Source organism: Cokeromyces recurvatus (genome assembly GCF_025118155.1).
Source record: "Cokeromyces recurvatus strain NRRL 2243 chromosome Unknown BX663scaffold_5, whole genome shotgun sequence".
Lineage (NCBI taxonomy): Eukaryota > Fungi > Mucoromycota > Mucoromycetes > Mucorales > Mucoraceae > Cokeromyces > Cokeromyces recurvatus.
The window spans coordinates 736882-755409 of record NW_026251391.1 but is presented as its reverse complement, the minus strand read 5'-3'; the positions used below and the strand labels follow the sequence as shown (position 1 = coordinate 755409).

Sequence of the window (18528 nt, the reverse complement as noted above, 5' to 3'; positions counted from 1 at the left end):
ATATATATATATATATATATACAGCCAGTATGATGGATATTGTCGCCAATTAACAAATATTCGTCGGCAGTTGAGAAATAATTGTCGCAATAGAGATTTCAATTTGTCGTTTTTATTTTTGTTGATTGTCGTTTTAGGAAAAGCGTATTGTCGCGTCATATTAGCTTAAATTATCGTAGTGTTTTCTTCTTCCTGAGCTCTTCTTTTTGTTTAATATATTTTTTTTGTTTTTGGTTTGAGTCATGGAGAGATCTTTTTTATTACGAAGATGGGCGCGATAGCCTGTACGACGAGAAGGATACAAAATTGTACGATCCAATGAAGGGTGTTCTAACTGAGATAACCCAATCCTAATGTGGTTCTTGAAAGACTAATCGATCAAAGCGTTTGGAGAAAATTAAAAATCGCCTGAGAAGATTACTGTTGGAAAGATTGCTAAAGTAATGCTAATTAAGCTGGCAAACGATACAGAAAGTAAAGTGACAGGCAACGAGATGACTTTATTGACAGAATGATTGATTGAAAGTGCTCAGGAAAGAGGTCTCACTACCCGGTTCGCAAAAGAACTTGCGATCGAATCATGTGTGGCTCAAAGATGGCGGAAAATGCACAGAGAAACGGAAGAAGTACCTTACAAAAAGTCTTCTATAAGTTCTGGTCCTCAGTCTTCTTTCAACGACGATCACAACGACTTTTTGAGGAATCTAGTGGACGATGGACCCCTCCTAGCTTGATGTGGGTGAAATAGTGGGGGAGGTTAGCTGAACAATTCGAAAAATTTAGCATCTCAAAATCTCAGCTCAATAATCACCTTCAGTCTTTACATATATAGCTACTCAATAATCAATACCCAAAGAAAATTTTCCTTGGAGAAAATTGTATTGAAAAAATTGTGTTGAAAAAAAAAATCACTAGTTGGAAAACGAAAGTTAGTTTATTTCCAGATAAAATAATGATGGCAAGGCTTGAAACAACTTCGGATTATATTCTGAAGATGAACACAGCAATCAGATTATGAATGCTCATTATGAATGTTGGCTATTTTTAGTCTTATTCTGGCAATGTACATTCTAGTGATGCTGAATTTATTTAACCATGTAGAATTGACCTTAAGAGTAAAGAAATCTTAGGGAAAATATACAATAGTCTTTTTAATATTTATACACTGTGCTATTATAGTCTTTCACCACTTTTGTTAATGAAAGAATTATACGCTTAATTATTAAATATTATTAGAGATGCAACTTTATTATAGAACACGATTTTATTAAATTGATTTTTTTTTCATTTTTATTAATATTATAAAAAAAAGATGCTTTTCTTAGTTCTCAAATCTCTTTAAAAGAGACTTGATACTAACAGGATTAACCACGAGAAGGTGAAAGCATATCTAATCCCAAAAATAAGTTCTATAAACCAATACCCATGCCGGGCTTTTTTTTTTTCTTCTTCTCCCTCTAAATTTCTACTTGAAAGATAAACGTCCAATTTCAACTAGTAGACACTTGGCAAAGTCCAACCTGGCCCAAGCCTTGCTAGAAGAAAAAGATAGGATTCCTCACTTCCTACCCCAATAAAAAATACAGTTGGATGTAAGTTTCATTGGAAGCCGGGCTAAACATTCTGACCTGTAGCGTGGCGAAGTGGAAGGAATCCAGATACATGAAGTGCACGACCTGACTATTGTTTACCTGAGAATGTCCCTTCTTTGACCCCTAGCATCTACTTTTGACTTAACAGTAAATACAAGCTGGGATTCTTCACCTAAATGAATAGATGAAAAAACCACGGTCAGAAACGTAAGCTGTGCATCCTTATCTATTTTTATTTTATAAACAGCAACTAGATAAAAATAAAAAGAAGGAAAAACCTCCAAAAAGAAAAACAGAAAAACTAAACCTTGAGATAAGCCCTTTCAATGGTGCAGACAAAGAGTACGCTAATCTCCCTAAAAAAGGAACAGGTTTACAATTTCCAACCCCAAGTATCCTTTTTATTTCCCTCCTCCTTTGGAAATAAATCAAACTTGAGCAGTCAAAATTCGATAAGGTCCCATCAATTATCTAAGGTTGCAATAACCCAAGGTGAAGGCGGATATGCATGTAGTAACCAAAAGAGAGTCTAGGCCTCTCCTTTAGCCATGTTATAAACGGACAGTTCTACAAACTCAAGTAAGCCAAGCTATGTGACTTGAGCACACTTCATAACCCTGACAATGTCTACCCATAGTTTCAAGTAAAAATAAAGAAGAATAGGAAAAATAAAAAAAAGCTAAAGAAAAAAGAAGAAGAAAAAAAGGGAAAAAAAACGAAAAATGTACTTTTTTTTTTATTGTAAAATTCAGGAGAAAAAAAAAATAAACGAAAAGAAGGAGAAGTTATTAAAGTTTAATTTTAGCATATTTTTTTTTGTTTTTAATTTACTTTGCGATAAATCTTCTCTCCTGCCTTTCTCCTTGTCTTTTTTTTCTCTTTTCTTTTTAATACTTTAGAGATAAGTTTTGCCTTTTATTTGAATGTAGTAAAGCATTACTGTCTTCTTAGAAAGAAAGTAAGAAAGTAAGAAAGTAAAAAAAAAAAAAGAAGTTTGTTTACTTTTTTTATGTGAATATATTGAACATTCTTGTAAAGAAATTAAGCCAAAACTAGTCAAATTCAGTTACACGACAGAGCATGATGTTCATAGATAAGCTATCAATAATATAAAAAATGGCATTTTATACACAGTTTTATTTTTATTTTTAGATACACACACAATCTAGACGCTTTTTTTTTTCAATTGTACAAGATACTCTTGGCGGTTCATGCATTTTAAATAGTTAAGCTGTAAGCTTTCTTACTACTGTATTATAGTAATTGAGATCTTTTTTATGATGATCATGATAATAAGACTCTTTAGATTTTGATAAGTTTGAAAGGAATAATGGCTTTGAAGAGAAGAAAGAGATAGAGTTTCAAAGAGTGTACAAAAGATATGTTATATTTTATTATTATATGTTCATGCTTATAGTTTGTCTTGTATTATGTAATCCATCTTTTATAATATTACTTATGCTTATATCCAGAGCTTGTTCTATAAAATATCTATATAAAGAACCTCTCTAAAGAATTTTTAATAAAATTACAAAAAAAAAAAAAAAAAAAAAAAACCCTTTGCCCTAAAGCGAAATTTCCTTTGCGACAATTATTTCTCAACTGCCGACGAATATTTGTTAATGGGCGACAATATCCATAGTACTGGCTGTATATATACATATTTAACAAAAATTCCATAATGTGTTTGAGTGTTTTCCTTTTATTATATGTAACTATGATGATAAATAGTGCATGTATCTTATAATGTGTTATAATGACAAAACCTCAAGAAAAAAATACTTCAAATTTTTGAAAAGCAGGTACTGCCATACCATCCGACCTAATTAAATTCCCTTTTACTTCTTGATTCATTCCATAGCTTATATAGATAGGCGCCTTTGGCTTAGAAGTAAGATAGAGCCTTAACGACCATTGCTTATCGTCATTAATACGGACACTCAGTAATACAACCTCTTTATCCGCACACTCAATTTCAAACCCATATATTTCTTCATCTAATTTATTCATCCAACCTTGATGATCGTTAACATGCTCAAATTCAACTCTTATACTTGAAGGAATACCTGTTTCCTTTAAAGTAGGTATACTACTTGATTCAAATACAGCACGAACAGGTAATGGTGTAGCAGTTTTACCTAGACCTTGCTTTGCACAGGTTGCAGCAATTGCTAGGCGCTCTCCTACTTTATTCAAAGCAGTAGCCGATAAATGCAAACGATCGTCTAAGCTACCGTCAAAGCTTGCTACACCTGCTGTAAAGTGATGGTAGTCAAAGAGCTTACGTTGTCCATCTTGTACTATTTTCCAGTTCTTTATCATCTCTGGATCATCAACACGATGTGATCCAATCTGAACAAAGGCAACAGGCAAATTATCCCTTTTAAGGTCTTGACGTAAATCCTGAAGCCATTGAAGAAATCGTTCTTTATAAGTGACTGCATCTTGTTCTTTAACTGTATCTGATTCCCCTTGATACCATAAAATACCTGTAATAGGTCCCACTTGTTCAATTCGAGCAATCATAGCACCATATAAGGTTGTATTAAATGGATCATCATCGTTATTCTTCCTTGAGGAAAAAAGGTTAAGCGGTCGTTTCCAATCCTCAAGCGTAGTACCGCCATGAGCACTAGCTACTAACCCTACTGGAACATGATGGTTCAGTTGCTGATATTTCTTAGCAAACGCCAAACCTAATGAGGCTCCTCTATATTCAAGTATTTTAGGATCACGCACTGTCGGATCTGGTAAAGTGTGATGAACTTGTCGAGGTGATGACACGAGTCGATGTGTCGGATCTTTGGCCAAAGTCCATTGCTCACTTGAATTGAATAGATGAATACTATCTACTAAAGACTCATGCATCAAATTGTTTTTTGTAAATGGATCCATTAAGAATCCATGGCCACGCATGTTACTTTGACCTGCCATAATCCAAATATCTCCTACATACACATTGTGTGCTTTTCCAATCGTATATGGGCCGCCCACTTTATATTCTACTATTTCACCATCTATTAAAATAGAGGCTATGTTCGTTTCCGGATTGCGCTGAAGTACTTGAAAATGTGATGTTGATTCATAAACATAGCCTTGTACACCTGTCATTGTAAAAACAAAAAACTAAAAAGGGTTACTTGTATTATTTTATAGTTTATTAAAGATACGTAAATCAATTATCCCAAATACAACATAGAAATGAAAAAAAAAAAATAGGAGAACTTTGTTTATACAGTTAATTTCCAACAACGTTTATTAATTGTATATATGCATATTATTATGTAAGCGTTTTTTATTTATTTATTTCATTTTTTGTGGTAGTACAGTGTTTTATATTTTAGAAATATATTGAACTTTAGTGGGCAGTCACTGATTCACTAATTGATTACTTTGAAGCATTTAACAATAAGAATAACATATAAATATATAGAAGCCTCATCTTTGATCTATCTAAAGATAATTTCGCTTGCTTAGTCTCAATGCAGCTTTTCTTTTTTTTGTTTGTCTTTATTAACTGAATTTAAATACTACTACTACTGTCATATTAACTGATTTCCCCTGTCCGTGTATTTAACCTCCTCTACCCTCGTCTCCCGTTTTTTTTTTTTTATGAATAAAAAAAAAAGGTCAACCAATAATAATTATCATTCTTCATGGGAGGGGGAGGGGAAGAAAGAAAAGGGTGTTCAATTATATACATGTATTTTTTATTTTTAAATACATTTATTACTTTTTATAACTATAATGTACAAGACACAATTACTACCAAGGAAATGGTTAGTTAGTTCTCATCGATCTATTCATGTTCGTTTCCTACAGCAATTGTCATCTCCTGAGTTAAGATCACGATTTATTCAATATTTTGAAAAACAGGGACATACACCTGTCAAAAGCTCAAGTCTTGTACCCCACAATGATAAAAGCTTGTTATTCACCAATGCTGGTAATTTATTTTTTTCTTGTTTAAAATTTAATCCAATATTTTATTAATTGAGTAATGATGATAAAAAAAAAATGATATGTTACATTAGGCATGGTGCCCTTTAAAGAATATTTTCTTAAACCCAATACTGCTCCATTTCAATGTGCAACTAGTGTTCAGAAATGTATGAGAGCAGGTGGTAAACATAATGACCTTGATAATGTAGGCTATACACCTCGCCACCATACCTTTTTTGAAATGTTGGGTAATTTTTCATTTGGTAAATATTCAAAGGCAGAGGCGATTCATTATGCATGGAAGTTTTTATTGCAAGAACTCGAGTTACCTATCAATCGACTACGAGTCACGTAAGATTATAGTAAATGGTTATATTAATATGTATATGTATATTAATCGAGAAAAAAAAAACTCCCTTCCTCCGTTTTTATAGTGTACTAGAAGGGGATCAAGAGGCTTATGATCTATGGAGAAAACAAGGATTATCAGATGATAAGATTGTAAAATGCGGACCTGAAGATAATTTCTGGAGTATGGGGGATGGAGAAGGTCCCTGTGGGACATGTACTGAAATATTTTGGGATACTCAAGACAGCTCTTTAGAAGATCCATGGTTAGAAATTTGGAATCTTGTATTTATGGAAAAGTATCGTAATGCACAAGGTGAATTAACAGATTTGCCTGTCACTTGTATCGATACAGGAATGGGTCTAGAAAGAATGGCATCTGTACTTCAAGGGAAAAAAAATAATTTTCAAATTGATCAATTTCAGTCCTTAATCCACGGACTCAGAGAAGTAATGAAAGCTCGTGGACTAAAGGTAACATTTAATTATTCTTATTTTAAATAAATTACTAACCGAAAAAAAAAATGTAGAGTTCAACAGAAGCTGATCCTAGTCCACATGAAAAGATTGTTGCAGATCATTTTAGAGCAATGTGTTTCTTAATAGGCGATGGTGTTGTGCCTAGTAATATAGGTCGTGGATATGTATTAAGACGTATAATTCGAAGAGCTCTCAGATCTGCAAAACAGCTTGGTTTAAATGGTATTACATGTAGATAAAATTTTATCCTTTTTTTTTTTTAACTTTATTTTTTCTTCTTTTCTTAAAAAAAAATGATAGAACCATTTTTGACAGATCTTTACCCATCCCTATTAGCCGGCTTCACAGATAATTTGTATTCAGAACTTGCAAGCCGTGCTTCATCTATTCAAAGCATCATTAAAAATGAGGAAACTGCCTTTTTAGCTACTTTGGATAGAGGAATGGCATTATTAGAAAATGTGTTTAATCAAGCTGAATTACAAGAATCGAAACAAATTCCTCCTCAACTTGCTTTCCAATTATATGATACTTATGGTTTCCCATTTGATTTAACATTAATTATAGCTTCAGAAAGGGGCTGGTCTGTTGATATTGCAGGTAATAATAATAATGTAAAAAAAAAAAATCATATAATTCATATATGAAATATAGCTGTTGAGGAATTGAGGGAAAAACAAAAAATAGCAGGCAGAGAGTCTTGGAAATCAGATAACATTGCCGATAAATCAAGACTTTCTGAATGGAGAAAATTGAATATTAAACCTCAATTTACTGGTTATGATCATAGTTTATTGCATCAAGAATCAAAAATTCTTGCCGTAGACACAGTTAAAAAGGGTAAAAGTGTGGAAGTGAATATTGCAATTGATCCATGCCCATTTTATGGTCTTGGAGGTGGACAAGTACCTGATAAAGGTACTATTGAACTCACTAATGGGAATGATTGGGAAGTGATAGATGTACTTCAGCCTTATGAAGGAGGGCTTGTCTTACGAATTAAACCTCTTGGTTCAAATGATAATATAGAACAACGCATAAAAGAAGATTATGAATATTTACAAAGGGATCAATTGGTTAGAACACATGTTGATCTAAAACGTCGACAAGGCGCTGAAATACATCATACAGCAACTCATTTATTAAATGCAGGTTTAAGAAAAATACTTCAAGCACCCGATATAGTGCAGGCTGGCTCTACAGTTGAACCTAACAAATTAAGATTTGACTTTACATATGGAAAACCTTTAAAGGAAGAAGAATTAAACCAAATAGAAAACTGGGTTAATGATGTTGCCTTACGTGGAAGTGATACTATTGTAAAGGTAATGCAAATAGTCAACAGCAAAAAAAAAGAAGTCGTAAATTGCTTAATTTAAAGGATAATATACATATACACATATATATATATATATAGCATATGAAACTATCAGATGCTATTCAATCTGGAGCAATTGCGGCGTTTTCCGAAAAATACAACGAAACAGTAAGAGTTATTGATGTACCCGGCGTTAGTAAAGAACTCTGTGGTGGTACTCATGTAGATAATATTCGTAAACTTTATCCATTCAAGATCTTGAACGAAACTTCTGTTGCAGCAGGTAATATTATTATCAAGAACTAGAAAAAAAAAAGAGGATTCCTTTTAAAGCTATAATTTTATAATAGGCACAAGAAGAATTGAAGCAGTAGCAGGCCTATCTTGTATTGAATGGTACAGAAAAGCATATAAGCCCATTCCTGAAGTTTTGAAATTATTACGTGCAAATGGGACACATGAGATTATTGAAAAACTAGAAAAATCATTACAGCAAAATAGAGAACTTCAGAAACGCGTTGATTTTATGAATGAAAAGCTAGCATCTGCTGGAGAAGCAGTCGTTGAGCCTATTTCTAGTAAAATAAAAGGTATATAAACAGAGTGTATACATTATATGATTAGAATCTATTTTAATATGTATATGTATATACATTCTATAGACGTTGATATAAAAATCCATCTTATTGACTCTGATTTGGACTCAGCTTTTATGCAGAAAAGAGCAAATATCTTAAAGCAAAACCAATCAAATACAGCACATATTTTGATCAATGGTAATACAATTATGGTGGCATTAAATAGTACAAAAATAAAATCAGAAAGTGCAAATTCGGTAAATTTTAATACAACTTAATGATGAATAATAATAATTCAGTAACCTCCTTTTTTATTATTATTATTTAGATAATGAAGCAATTATTAAAGCATATAAAGGGAAGTGGTGGGGGTCAAAAAGAATTAGCTCAAGGACGTTTGACAGAGAAAATAACTACAAAAGATGACATAATTTCAAAGATTCTGCCTTCTTTAAAACAATGTTAAAAAAAAATCCATTTAGTAATACCCTTACGTTTTGTATATATAAAAGATAGTGCTGAATACTTTTCTTTTTTGATTTATTTATTTATATATTAATATATACATATTTTATTCCGTTTTATTGAATAATACCCTTATATTCAGACGGACAATCCGCTTGATTATATGGATGTGTATTTCGAAATTCTGGTAACGTCATTAACGTGTTACGAATTCTAGTAATATAAGGGAATGATTTCATATCAATTTTGAAGAACTTTGTGGCTATAAAGACCATAGGAACTAAACAAAAGTCTGCAACAGAAATTTGATCAGCTACACAATATGTACCGGATATGTCTTCCAATCGTTTTTCTAAACCTAAAATGTCCATGCATATGACATAAATAAATAAAAAATAAAAAATAAAATAGAATAAACAATGTTACCTTCAAATTTTAATTGGAATATTTTATGAGCAAATTCATCACATTTATCCGATGTAATATCAATAAGTTCTAATACTCTTCTTGCATGAATAGGTTGTATATCACAAGCAATATCTAAAGCAAGCGACCATGCCTATATTTATCAGAAAATAGATGTTTATTTTCTTATTGTCTTGAAAAGAAAACGATTCAACTTACCTCGGCTCTATGAAAGGGACTTTTCGGTAGCATTGGTCTTTCTATGAAATATCTAAGTGACTCTATCTATTGTATCATATGGAATCTCTCTCTCTCTCTCTCTCTCCCTCCACTTTTTTTTTTCTTTTACCTGGATACATTGCTTCAAGGTATTCAATGATTGCAAGACTTTGAGTCAAAACTTTACCAGTTTTCGTGATAAAGCATGGTAATTTTTGGTTAGGGTTAAGCTTCGAATATTCTTCAGATAACTAAGTTTGAAATACATTTAATAAGAATCTATCATTTCTTTTCTTTTTAGATTCAAAATGATACCAACGTATTCTTGAGCCTTTATATCGACATAACGAGCTTCATAGTCAATTCCTTTCCATTCTAATGCAATTCTTACTCGCCATGATGTATCAGAGACATAAGAAGTATATAATATTGGTTTATTGTTAGGTTGAGGTGATGTTCTCTATATTAAACTGTTAGATAGACAGAAGCAAAATTTTTCTTTTTTTTTTTTTAAAAAAAAAATCCTACATCGGTCATATTAATATTATATGTACGATGGGAAAGAAAGAAAGGAAGGAATATGGAAAAAGGGTGTTTCAAAGATTATGCATTATTGTTATATACAGATATCAAGTCACAAATCTGATGTTAAATTGTGTAATTTTACTAACAAGAATAATGCTGTTTACAGTTGATCCAATAAATGATGTTGTCCGGGACGAACAAAATGTCGCTTAATTGAAGGTGAAATGTTGGCCAATCAGGAACTCGATTTCACTCTTACAGGAACAAAATATCGTCCAATTAGAAATAAGTTTTCGCTAATATCTATGTGTAGCCTTACGAGATGAAGAACTCTTTCTTTTCTCTATCTCTCTCTCTCTCTCTCTTTTTTTTTTTTTTTTTTTTTTTTTTTTTTTTTTTTTGACTGTCAGGTTACAAGTTTCATTCATGTGCTTTTGGATGGCTGATCTTGTAAGCGAAAAATCCTCAAAGGATTTAGTCCAACTTTCAACTACATCACAAACAATAACCTGAGGATGGTCACCAACGAGGCCCAAGACGTAAGCTTTATGTTCCTCTGTGAAGTTGTTTGGGCGTCCTGGACTTCTGGTTATATGTATATATATATATATATTTTTATTGGGCACTTTGACAGTCTCTTCGTAACTTCTCCACCATCGCTGAGGGGTTCGTTCTTCAACCGCCTAATTCTCTCCCGACTACAGCGAGCACACCTATTATCCCACAGGTAATTCGATCATACGATTCGATGAACGTTGTCCTCTGATTCATGCTATAGTCTGCATTTGTCTTCTTTGAGGAAAACTTTCACTGGCTTTTGAAGTAGTTGACATGTCTTGAAATACATATTACTACATGATTCTATCTTTTTAACTTTTTTTTTTTTTTTTTTTTTTTTTTTTTTTTTTTTTTTTACCCCTTCCTTTCTTATAAAATACATCATGTTATATATCAAAAGATAAGTAACTTAATACAATCTTTATAATGAAAGAAGAGTTGTGTTAGTTTAACTATTGGTCAAAAGCAAAAATAGACTGTATAGAAAAAAAAAAGGTGATCTTTAATGATACTTCTGCATCTGGGAATTAGCATTAGTATTGTAACCAAAAGATGGCATGAATTAACATATCCTTATTAGTTGAAAGAAATCATTTTCATAATATTTATTTATTTACGAGAATCACCATAATAGATAAATCTTCTTTTACAATGATAGTTTCATTGATGTTAACATAATAGTCTTTTTTTTTTCTTTAACCATAATATGAAAATATCTTTTAATACGACAAACAAGTTCTCTTATTATTGTATCTATTCGAAATGTATTTTAAACTTCATTCTGCTTATGTTTTTTTTTGTTAAATAGAGTAAGTGTTTTATATCAAAAGGCTATAAGAGTAGAGATAACAAACAAATAAACAAACAAACAAAAGAAAAATATATCATATATAAAAAATTGAAATTGATAAACGTCAAGTAAATAAAATTTACATATTCTTCTTTTTGCCTCTTTGTGCATTTTTGTTTCCAGTATAACTATTATATTTAGCTCTCTTCTCTGCAGGTTTAAGAATCTAAATTTAAACAAAAGAGTTTAATATCAAGTTCAAGTTAAACATCTTGGCTTTTATACTAATTCTATTTTACCTGGAAAGAACACATTAATGTTTCATCTACACTCATCATTGCACCCGCATTATCAAATTCACCACAATAATTAGGCGCTGAAAATATAGTAACCAATTGACGTTTTGCAAAGAATTCATAACCATCTTCAACCACTTGATGTGCTCTACAGATAAGATCAATATCATGCTTTTGTAAAAATCTTGAAACAATATCTGGTCCAAATGTAAAGGAAACACCTCTATCATTCTCACTCCATCCAGAAATATCCTTATCAGGATCAGACCATAAGAGATCACATAAAAGGCCTATTATATGATAAAATATAAATAAATAAACATGTATGTGCGTGTGTGCGTGTGTGCGTGTGTGCGTGTGTGCGTGTGTATGCTTCACTCTCACTCACTCACTCTCTCTCTCTCTCTCACACACACACACACATACACACTTTCACTCTCTCTCTATCTCTCTCTTTCTCTTTTTTACCAGTATCAGGCACATCAGTAGGTCTCATCACTCTACGAATTTGTTCAAAACTTTGAAGATCAGGAGATAAACCACCATGCATACAAAAGATTTTTTCATCAACAAGAGCAGCAATAGGTAAACAATTAAAGCAGTCCGTAAAAGTCTTCCATAGTTTAATATTATATCTTCTTTTACATTCATCATAAAATCCATAAATACGATTAATACTAGCACATTCATGATTACCACGAAGAATAAAGAAGTTTTCAGGATATTTAATCTTGTAAGCTAATAATAAACAAATCGTTTCTAATGATTGCTTTCCTCTATCAACATAATCTCCCATAAAAAGATAATTAGATTCTGGAGGGAAACCGCCATATTCAAATAATCTTAAAAGATCGTAATATTGACCATGAATATCACCTATCATATTTTTAATTATGTCATCAACATTCTTTTCTATTCTTTCATTCATACATTTTCTACTTACCACAAATTTTAATAGGTGCTTCTAATTCCAAAAGAATAGGTTGACTCATGAAAATATCACGAGCAGTTATACAAAGGTATTTAATCTCACTTTCAGTCAATTGAACTTGTTTCCCAGGCCTATTCCCTCTCACTATATATCAAAATAAGAATGTGTTATTATGTATAACCTGAAAGAAAAAAAAATACTTTCATTTTACCTTCTAATAATCTTTCAATAATAGAATCCACATTTACGTCTGAAAATTCAGTCATGATATAACTATACGTGAAAAAGAAGGAAAAAAAAATGATATGTCAATTATACTTGTATGCCACTTTTCCCTTGTGTATATAAAGAACGCGTAAGTCTAGTTAGTAATGAATCAAATAAAAAAAAAAAGTTCATCTGCCACTTCATATATACTCTATTTTGATGTAAGAGAAAAGAATGAAAAGGAATAAAGGTAAAACTAATGAGAAACAAATATTTCCCAAAATAGAATTAAAAAAAGTTGTCAATTATGAAAGAATGATGTATTGATGGGATGGATGGAAGAAAAAAAAAAAAACATTTCAATCTTCCATCAAGCTACGGAAATACAATAAATGGAGTAATTTTTTTTTTTTTTTTTTTTTTGTCATCATCTGTTTAAAACTTGAATCAGTCTGATCGAAAAAAAAAAAAAAAAAAAAAAAAAAAAAAAAGAAATCAAATACGAGTAGAATAAAAATAGGAAAAGAAAACCAGAACCAAAAAGAGATTGTTTGACCATCTAAAATTCATCTTTCCTTCCTTTTCTCTCTCTCTCTCTTTTTTATATATAAAAAATACACAAGGGTTAAAAATAATAATAACTTACAAATTGATTTGATTTTATCTTTCTCTTATATATAAAAACGACTTTGTTGTATAGTTGTGTGTTGTATAAATTAAAAAAAATATCCGAACTTTTGCTTCCTTTTGTTGCTTAAATGTATTTTCAAAATCGTATTTCTTTAATTAGTGGAAATATATTTTTTTTTTAAAAAAAAAAAAAAAAAAAAAAAGGAAAAAAAAAGAGAGAGAGAGAGAGAGAGAACGGTAAATTACAGGAGTTTTATTTATTTTTTTTTTTTCAGGTGGAAGATAATGAACACTCCTAAAATAACAGTCACCAAGTATTATGATTATGATTATTATTTTTTTGAATTTAAACCATCACATTGAACACTATTTATTTATTTATTTATTTCTGATGAAGAATGGATCGATTAACTCAATTACAAGATGCTATTGATGCAGTAATTATATAACAAGTCGATTAATATTTATACTAAATACGAGTGTAAAAATATAATAATTCATTTTATTATTATTATTATTAAAGATGGCACGAATGTTTACAAACAGTATATATTATGTACACGAAAAATCAGGCATGGCAGAATTAAATAAAGATATACCCGTAGCTCAGCCTAAAGGTAAATAGCTTAAAAGTAAAAAAATAAATTCAATAAATGACCTATTTTTATTTTATAGTACAAGCAGATGATCCCGTAGTGTTTCAAGGTAAATTTAGTAACCTTAGATTGACTTGATGTCTAAATATACATATAATAGAGAATATGAAAGAACTAGTATCCGATTTAGTAAAGAAAGCAAAAGAAATTGATTCACTTATAGAAATATTGCCTGGAATTCAGCAGACAGAAGAGGAACAGGTAATAACACTAATAACACTAATAATTGGCCTTTATTAGTAATAAGCGTATTATAGATAAATTCTTTAAAACTACTTGAAGAAGAAAACCGAATTGCAAATGAAGAATATGAAGCTGCTGTAAAAGAAATGGGTAAAAAGAAAAAAAAAAGGATTATGTTCACCTATTTTTTCATATTTACAAGTATTTATTTATTTTGTATAGAATCAGTAAAAGAACAAATTAATCAATCATTAAGAGCTATTGCAGATGAACAAAACTAACTACAACTCTTTTTTTTTTTTTTTTTTTTAAAAAAAAAAAAAATAAAAATTAAAATACCGCTTTCTTGTATTATAAAATACATTTTTTTTTTTTTGTGTTTTTTTTTATTATTCGTTCTATGAAATGCCTGATAAGAGATATCAATCAACAAATTTAAATATACCAAATCTTCACCCATCACACGGTGGACCTTCTTCAATAAATGAATTTCCGAGGGAAGACGAAGAGCATCTAAGCCATTCATTTAAAGAGCAAATAGAATCTTTTGTTGGTTCCTATTCGAGGACTTCAATGATGCATATGGCTGAAAATGTATTAATATCTAATACTGGAGAAATGGTAATAAACATTATTTATTTTTAATATTATCATGGTAATTAAATCAGATTTAATACATGTATATGTGTAAAAGATGAATGAAGAAGAAGGCGAAATACCAAGTTATTTGTCTAGGTAAAAAAAACAAAATATCACCTTTTTGAATCAAGTAAATTTTAAAGCCTATTTTTTATTTTATTTTATTTTATTTTATTTTATTTTATTTTAAAAAAGATATAACAGCCATCAAGAAAGTATGGCAGGATCAAGACGTAACTCGGAAGGAACACTTCATGAAAGAATGTCTTTATTATATCCTTCACTTCAAAAAAGAAAGAGTTGTGCAAGTGCTATAACAGTAGCTGATAGTTATCTGTCATCATCACATATAAATACTATTACTAGTAACAATAGTAGTGGTAGTAGTAGTAAATCATCCTTTTTACAAAGTATATTCAATTCTATTAATATCTTGATTGGAATTGGTATTTTAGCTTTACCTTTGGGATTTAAAGTAAACAAACTCTTTCTATTGTATTCTACTCTAATTCTAAATTGATATTTATTTTATAGAATGCTGGATGGGTACTAAGTATTTTCATCTTCTTGTTTTGTTTTGGCTTAACGAATTATACAGCCAAATTATTAGTTAAATGTTTAGATGCTGATCCAAATTCAAAAACATATGGCGATGTAGGAGCCTATGTTTATGGCATTAAAGGAAGAGTATTTATCTCTGTGCTTTTTATAACAGAATTGATTACATGCAGGTAATACGATTTTATATGATTTAAAGAAGTAAGTATATAATAAATGTCTATGATTATTTTAGTGTTGCACTTGTTGTGTTATTAAGTGATGGTATTGAAAGTTTATTCCCAGGCTATCATCCTATCTTGATTCGGTTTGTTTCTTATCTAATTTTGACACCTACTTTATTTATACCTGTTCGACATTTATCATATACAAGCTTACTTGGTATCTTGAGCTCTTTTAGTCTATTAGCTATTATTCTTTATGATGGTTTATCAAAGCCAACTACCCCTGGAAGTTTACATGAGATGGCAGTAAAGTAGTAATGAAACTTTATATAAATAACTCACTCACTCACTCACTCTCTTTGCGTAACCCCTCCTTACAACTTTATTTTAGGACACCACTCTTTTTCCAAAGGATTGGATGGCAGTACCTATGAGCTTTGGTTTAATTATGGCTGGTTTCGCAGGACATGCCGTATTTCCAACTATCTACCGAGATATGAAACATCCTAGTGATTATAGTAAAATGGTGAATTATTCTTATCTTGTTGCTGCTTTAGTTTATTTGACAGTAGCCGTTTCTGGCTATATCATGTTTGGATCCAAGACGATGCAAGAGGTAAAATATATAGGCACATGGTATATACACATATGTGTATACATAATTTTTTTTTAAAGAAAAAATTCTCAAAGAAAACTATATAGATTACACAAAACTTAGTAAGCATACCGGAATATAATCAACTCTTAAATCGATTTGCTGTTTATTTAATTGCCTTGAATCCAATCGCAAAGTATGGATTGACTCTAAATCCTGTTATCTTGAGTTGGCAAATTGGATTGTCTCAGAATTCTCATTTTAAGGCATGGATCGATATTCATGATTGCTGTTGGAAGAAGACACTCTTTATCAAAGTGATGGGAACTATTTTAACATCCACTTTTATCGTTCTATTGGCTATTTTAATACCAGATTTTGATCAAATCATGTCTTTATTAGGTTCTTTATTCTCTTTTATTATTTCTGGCATATTTCCTTTACTCTGTTATTTGAAATTATTTCAACATTCACTTACAAGATGGCAGCTTTTATTTAATTATACTCTTATTCTTGTTGCAACTATGATGGCTATTACAGGCACTATAAGGGCTTTTATATAGTTCAAGTTATATAAACACATATATGAATATAAATATATATGTATATATATTTTTATATAAATATATATATATATTTGTGTATACATATACTCTATAAAGAAAAGACTAAATAGACGTATACATGCTTTTCATTATTAGGAGAATATACAAGGATTAATTATTTATCCAATTATTTAAATTTTCAAGCGAATTTGTGCTATCATCAGTTAAGTTAGTAGTAGTAGTAGTAGTAGTAGCAGTAATAGGAGTAGTAGTCGTAGTCGTAGTCGTAGCAGTAGCGTTGTTATAAGGTATATGAGTGTTCGTAGTATTATTATATAATGAAGGATGTTGCATGGATATAATGTTAGTTTGTTGTTGTTGAACGTTCTGAAGTTTATTATAAAGTTCTTGTTGAAATTTTTCTCGAAACATGGGTGAAATGGTCATTAATAAATTCTCCATACTTTCAAAAGGTCTTTCAAGATGAGCTTCAACTGTTTGTGCAGCTGAGATAGCAGGATCTACATTACAAAGTGGTGAGCATGATGTAACCTAATACATATATATATATATAAATATGTATATAGAAGTTAAAAAAAAAATCTATTTTTTTTTTTTCAAGTTATTATTAAACTTGAATTACCTTGTAACCTTGATCATTTACTTCAAGTACAATCATAACACCTTCTAATAAAGTAAGATCTAAACGTCCTATACCGTTTATTTCATCGTTGACAAAGACTGCCGCTGATCCTGGAACAATACCATAATCAAATTCTTTTGTCATGGCATCTAATTCTTCACTAAGTGAACAATGTCTCATTTCAATTATATTAATAAATAAAATAATGGAAAAATAAAAAAAAAAAAAAAAAAAAAAGAAAGGAAAAAAAAGAAAAAAAAAAGGAGCTAAATGTGACGATGTTTATTCACTAATGTTTTATAATTCACGTGCAATAAATGTTTGGAAGGGAAGGACAGAAAAGATAATATGATTTGCTACTGCATACTGCATGAAATAAAGTCAATTCGTTAATTATAAACTATAGACAAACATAAAAGTATTCTATAGATTTTGGACAAATACGTTATTATAAGACTTAAGATTGAATTAAAGATAAATATCTTTTATACGAGTGCTTAAATTATGTAATAAACTAATATCCACATATAAGAAGTTTGTAACAAATATTGCTTACAAACATTATTATTATTATTTTCATAAAAATTGTACAAGTAATTAAACATGGCAGACATTTCTTACATTTAGCAGACTTATATACGTTCGTATGTGTGCTACTCTATGATAAAATATGTGTATAATTTAACCGACATGATTGGGTTCATTCTGCTATCAATACAGCATGGTATTGAAAGAAAGACTAAAAGTTTTGTTATACTTGTTTTTATATTATTTTTTTCATGAGGCTATTTACGATATGAGTTAGCACATTTCAACATAGATTCTTCAAATAAGTATAAACAATACAATACAGTCGTTTTCAGATACTGAATATATAATTGCAGAGAAAATGGTTCCAAAAGAAAAAGAAAAAAAAAAGATTAGATAATGATAGGCATAACACGACTAGTTTGACGGAAATGATTATTAATATAACGTAAACAGAGACTCACATATGAAGTTCTAAGATTTTTTTTATTTAATACATAGAAAGTGCTGCTGCTATGTGTAATAACTTGAATTATTTTAATTCTACTACTCTATATTCAAATGTTGACGTATGATTACTATAAATAGCCTATGCTAAATACGTGTAGTATCTCTTCTTATGAACTTGGATGTATTCTAATAAGACGATTCTTTTATGTTATATCAATAACAGGTTTGATAGAAAAAAAAAGATAACATATATAAACTAACGGTTAAGAAGAGGGAGATAGAA

The 18528-nt window shown here is 30.3% G+C and overlaps 9 protein-coding genes across 9 annotated transcripts; 4 read left to right on the top strand and 5 right to left on the bottom strand.

The window, feature by feature from the left end:
- Window positions 1–515: 515 nt before the first annotated feature.
- BX663DRAFT_429319 (uncharacterized protein) lies at window positions 516–734 on the top strand (the record flags this gene model as incomplete). Its single annotated transcript, XM_051522726.1, has 1 exon — window positions 516–734. A coding segment is annotated over one exon (219 nt), but the record flags the coding sequence as incomplete, so codon positions are not given.
- A 2404-nt stretch (window positions 735–3138) lies between these two features.
- BX663DRAFT_500520 (SGNH hydrolase-type esterase domain-containing protein) lies at window positions 3139–4842 on the bottom strand. The gene has a single exon (XM_051526332.1). The coding sequence runs from the start codon at window positions 4701–4703 to the stop codon at window positions 3360–3362; it is 1344 nt and encodes a 447-aa protein (XP_051385647.1). The 5' UTR covers window positions 4704–4842; the 3' UTR covers window positions 3139–3359.
- A 379-nt stretch (window positions 4843–5221) lies between these two features.
- Window positions 5222–8782, top strand: BX663DRAFT_289509 (alanyl-tRNA synthetase). Its single transcript, XM_051522007.1, has 10 exons — window positions 5222–5538; window positions 5627–5885; window positions 5969–6356; window positions 6413–6584; window positions 6663–6962; window positions 7017–7687; window positions 7780–7963; window positions 8031–8270; window positions 8343–8515; window positions 8587–8782. The coding sequence occupies exons 1-10, from the start codon at window positions 5340–5342 to the stop codon at window positions 8722–8724; spliced, it is 2724 nt and encodes a 907-aa protein (XP_051385646.1). The 5' UTR covers window positions 5222–5339; the 3' UTR covers window positions 8725–8782.
- On the bottom strand, window positions 8688–9923 carry BX663DRAFT_289471 (Maleylacetoacetate isomerase). The gene is made up of 6 exons (XM_051522006.1): window positions 9876–9923; window positions 9667–9807; window positions 9478–9598; window positions 9348–9388; window positions 9150–9282; window positions 8688–9081 (listed from the first exon to the last, which is right to left on the bottom strand). Exons 1-6 carry the CDS (start codon window positions 9882–9884, stop codon window positions 8840–8842), a joined length of 687 nt encoding a protein of 228 aa, XP_051385645.1. The 5' UTR covers window positions 9885–9923; the 3' UTR covers window positions 8688–8839.
- A 344-nt stretch (window positions 9924–10267) lies between these two features.
- On the bottom strand, window positions 10268–10552 carry BX663DRAFT_411214 (uncharacterized protein; the record flags this gene model as incomplete). Its single annotated transcript, XM_051522294.1, has 1 exon — window positions 10268–10552. A coding segment is annotated over one exon (285 nt), but the record flags the coding sequence as incomplete, so codon positions are not given.
- A 540-nt stretch (window positions 10553–11092) lies between these two features.
- Window positions 11093–13063, bottom strand: BX663DRAFT_500507 (serine/threonine-protein phosphatase PP1). Its single transcript, XM_051526331.1, has 5 exons — window positions 12659–13063; window positions 12460–12591; window positions 11985–12392; window positions 11520–11806; window positions 11093–11446 (listed from the first exon to the last, which is right to left on the bottom strand). The coding sequence occupies exons 1-5, from the start codon at window positions 12711–12713 to the stop codon at window positions 11360–11362; spliced, it is 969 nt and encodes a 322-aa protein (XP_051385643.1). The 5' UTR covers window positions 12714–13063; the 3' UTR covers window positions 11093–11359.
- Window positions 13064–13657: 594 nt separating this feature from the next.
- Window positions 13658–14411, top strand: BX663DRAFT_500501 (uncharacterized protein). Its single transcript, XM_051526330.1, has 5 exons — window positions 13658–13721; window positions 13808–13901; window positions 13960–13989; window positions 14041–14273; window positions 14346–14411. Exons 1-4 carry the CDS (start codon window positions 13683–13685, stop codon window positions 14178–14180), a joined length of 303 nt encoding a protein of 100 aa, XP_051385642.1. The 5' UTR covers window positions 13658–13682; the 3' UTR covers window positions 14181–14273; window positions 14346–14411.
- Window positions 14412–14528: 117 nt separating this feature from the next.
- Window positions 14529–16642, top strand: BX663DRAFT_484138 (transmembrane amino acid transporter protein-domain-containing protein; the record flags this gene model as incomplete). Its single annotated transcript, XM_051524536.1, has 8 exons — window positions 14529–14744; window positions 14818–14858; window positions 14958–15237; window positions 15297–15493; window positions 15556–15790; window positions 15876–16002; window positions 16042–16100; window positions 16187–16642. 8 exons carry the CDS (start codon window positions 14529–14531, stop codon window positions 16640–16642), a joined length of 1611 nt encoding a protein of 536 aa, XP_051385641.1.
- On the bottom strand, window positions 16623–17476 carry BX663DRAFT_468343 (uncharacterized protein). The gene is made up of 2 exons (XM_051524089.1): window positions 17268–17476; window positions 16623–17176 (listed from the first exon to the last, which is right to left on the bottom strand). The coding sequence occupies exons 1-2, from the start codon at window positions 17445–17447 to the stop codon at window positions 16796–16798; spliced, it is 561 nt and encodes a 186-aa protein (XP_051385640.1). The 5' UTR covers window positions 17448–17476; the 3' UTR covers window positions 16623–16795.
- Between the last annotated feature and the right edge of the window lie 1052 nt (window positions 17477–18528).

Bases quoted from the DNA above. Each gene is read 5' to 3' on its own strand.
- BX663DRAFT_500520 (XM_051526332.1), bottom strand. From the start codon at position 4,703: ATGACAGGTGTACAAGGCTATGTTTATGAATCAACATCACATTTTCAA.
- BX663DRAFT_289509 (XM_051522007.1), top strand. From the start codon at position 5,340: ATGTACAAGACACAATTACTACCAAGGAAATGGTTAGTTAGTTCTCAT. The intron at 6,585-6,662 runs GTATTACATGTA...AAAAAATGATAG, and splicing joins AAAACAGCTTGGTTTAAATG to AACCATTTTTGACAGATCTT. The intron at 7,964-8,030 runs GTAATATTATTA...ATTTTATAATAG, and splicing joins CGAAACTTCTGTTGCAGCAG to GCACAAGAAGAATTGAAGCA.
- BX663DRAFT_289471 (XM_051522006.1), bottom strand. The intron at 9,599-9,666 runs GTTGGTATCATT...TTTCAAACTTAG, and splicing joins ATATAAAGGCTCAAGAATAC to TTATCTGAAGAATATTCGAA. The intron at 9,389-9,477 runs GTAAAAGAAAAA...GATATTTCATAG, and splicing joins CCTTGAAGCAATGTATCCAG to AAAGACCAATGCTACCGAAA.
- BX663DRAFT_500507 (XM_051526331.1), bottom strand. From the start codon at position 12,713: ATGACTGAATTTTCAGACGTAAATGTGGATTCTATTATTGAAAGATTA. The intron at 12,592-12,658 runs GTAAAATGAAAG...TTTGATATATAG, and splicing joins TATTGAAAGATTATTAGAAG to TGAGAGGGAATAGGCCTGGG. The intron at 12,393-12,459 runs GTAAGTAGAAAA...AAAATATGATAG, and splicing joins AGCACCTATTAAAATTTGTG to GTGATATTCATGGTCAATAT.
- BX663DRAFT_500501 (XM_051526330.1), top strand. From the start codon at position 13,683: ATGGATCGATTAACTCAATTACAAGATGCTATTGATGCA. The intron at 13,722-13,807 runs GTAATTATATAA...TTATTATTAAAG, and splicing joins TACAAGATGCTATTGATGCA to ATGGCACGAATGTTTACAAA. The intron at 13,902-13,959 runs GTAAATAGCTTA...TTTATTTTATAG, and splicing joins ACCCGTAGCTCAGCCTAAAG to TACAAGCAGATGATCCCGTA.
- BX663DRAFT_468343 (XM_051524089.1), bottom strand. From the start codon at position 17,447: ATGAGACATTGTTCACTTAGTGAAGAATTAGATGCCATGACAAAAGAA. The intron at 17,177-17,267 runs GTAATTCAAGTT...TATATGTATTAG, and splicing joins TAAATGATCAAGGTTACAAG to GTTACATCATGCTCACCACT.